Below are 1,638 nucleotides of genomic sequence, written 5' to 3'. Positions count from 1 at the left end.
AAACTCAGCTCAGGCGAGAATATTATGCTGGTTGAAACACGTTTATTGAGAATTTGACAGGCACATCCACAACTCTATCAAGACAAGAGTAGTGAGGATGGTGAAAAATCCAAAAGTAATACACATTTGGGTGTCAAGTTTCTGAAAACATCCCAATAAACATCATCCAGGGAAGACAACTGGAGGCATCATGCGGTTTTTCATTTTCTTCCTTCAGGATTCTGGGACCAGGTCTGAAAACAACGACTGGGAGATTGATGAGCAAACAAGGACAGACTGAAGAAGTAAGGACGGGTGCCTCTCAGCCTTGGGGAAGAAGATGCTCCGCCTCGGATCGTCCGCCAATCAGTAGAGAGCATATGGCCAGTATCTTCTGTAGCTGTAGGCGCCGCCGCAGCCGTTGTAGCCATAGCCACAGCCGTAGCCCACGGGGGAGTAGGTGCTGCCATAGCCACAGCCCACGCTGTACCCCAGCGGGTAGCCGTAGCTGCCCCAGTAGCAGCCAGGGAAGACAGTTCCAGAGAAGTCGTTGCAGTACATGGTGTCAGGAGTGGAGGGTGCAGGGAGCAGGAGAATGCTTTGCCTCAGTGTGATGGAGTCCCTGGGTTCCTAGCTTTCTTTATATACCGTGGCTCAGGGGTGTGGCGAAAAGCTCAGAGCCCTCATTTTCATTCTTGACACCAATTTGCATCACAAAAAAAAAGCTCATTAACTTGTTTTATTCTTGCTTAAGATGTCTTTACAGTTGCTTAAGTAAGCTTTCCTGTGAGAGAAGACACTGGTAGCGTTCTTTGGAACGAATTGTCCCTTCCCTTAAAAAAGTATTGTAGTGACTTCAAACCACTTGGTTTTATAGACCCTAGAGAGAGATGTAGAGAGAGATAAAGATGTTCTGTAAGCAAAATATACCAAGAAATATTCTAAAGTCGTTAACTATTAGTCCTGTTTCTCTCTGAATTTCCACAACGACACACAGCTGGAATTCAGTAAATACATGATGAATAAATTAATAAATGGTATAATAAATATATAGTGAGTCCATCTCAAAATTGAGATATTTCTTAACATTCACTTGATTAAAGAACTCTCTTGCTAGCAAGACAAATACCACAGGATTCCTTTGATATTTTTTTCTCTACTTACAGTTAATCTGTTTAGAAAACTGATTAAACATCTTAATTATAGTCCTTACCTGAATTATCTCTAACATCACGTTTCTAGACTCCCGCCTAACCTAATAATCTTGTAATTGTAAAAAAAAAAAGAAAGAAAAGAAAAGAAAAATGCATTTGTGAATTGATCCTAAAAATGAATTATCAAACAACCATGATTTGTTGGTCTGATAATACTTTTTGAAGTAAAGTTGAAAGTAATAACAAGGTAAAAGCAAAAAAAAAAAAAAATTAATAGGACATTTTACCCTAAAATGTATAATATTTTTTTCTTTAGACTAATAAACCAGATTAGCTGTCAAATATGATGATCTTGGGAAGGGGCCAGGTAAGAATATTAAATCGATATTATTTCACTCTTAGAATGATCATGCACCCCAAGATAGAAATTTAAACAGAAATTTAGTTCTAAATATGAATTAAAGGAGGGACGAAACTGATCAAAACTATCTTGGGTAACACAAGA

At 38.8% G+C, this 1,638-nt stretch overlaps 1 protein-coding gene across 1 annotated transcript; it reads right to left on the bottom strand.

Annotated features, from left to right (window-relative positions):
- Window positions 1-345: 345 nt before the first annotated feature.
- On the bottom strand, window positions 346-540 carry LOC107519561 (keratin-associated protein 8-1). Its single transcript, XM_016162354.2, has one exon. The coding sequence runs from the start codon at window positions 538-540 to the stop codon at window positions 346-348; it is 195 nt and encodes a 64-aa protein (XP_016017840.1).
- Window positions 541-1,638: the final 1,098 nt, after the last annotated feature.

The sequence above is a fragment of the Rousettus aegyptiacus genome, unplaced genomic scaffold (assembly GCF_014176215.1).
Source record: "Rousettus aegyptiacus isolate mRouAeg1 unplaced genomic scaffold, mRouAeg1.p scaffold_m13_p_4, whole genome shotgun sequence".
Classification (NCBI taxonomy): domain Eukaryota; kingdom Metazoa; phylum Chordata; class Mammalia; order Chiroptera; family Pteropodidae; genus Rousettus; species Rousettus aegyptiacus.
Note: the sequence above shows the minus strand (reverse complement) of the source record. Positions and strands in the feature narration are given on the sequence as shown.

Coding starts and splice junctions, on each gene's coding strand:
- LOC107519561 (XM_016162354.2), bottom strand. CDS start 540: ATGTACTGCAACGACTTCTCTGGAACTGTCTTCCCTGGCTGCTACTGG.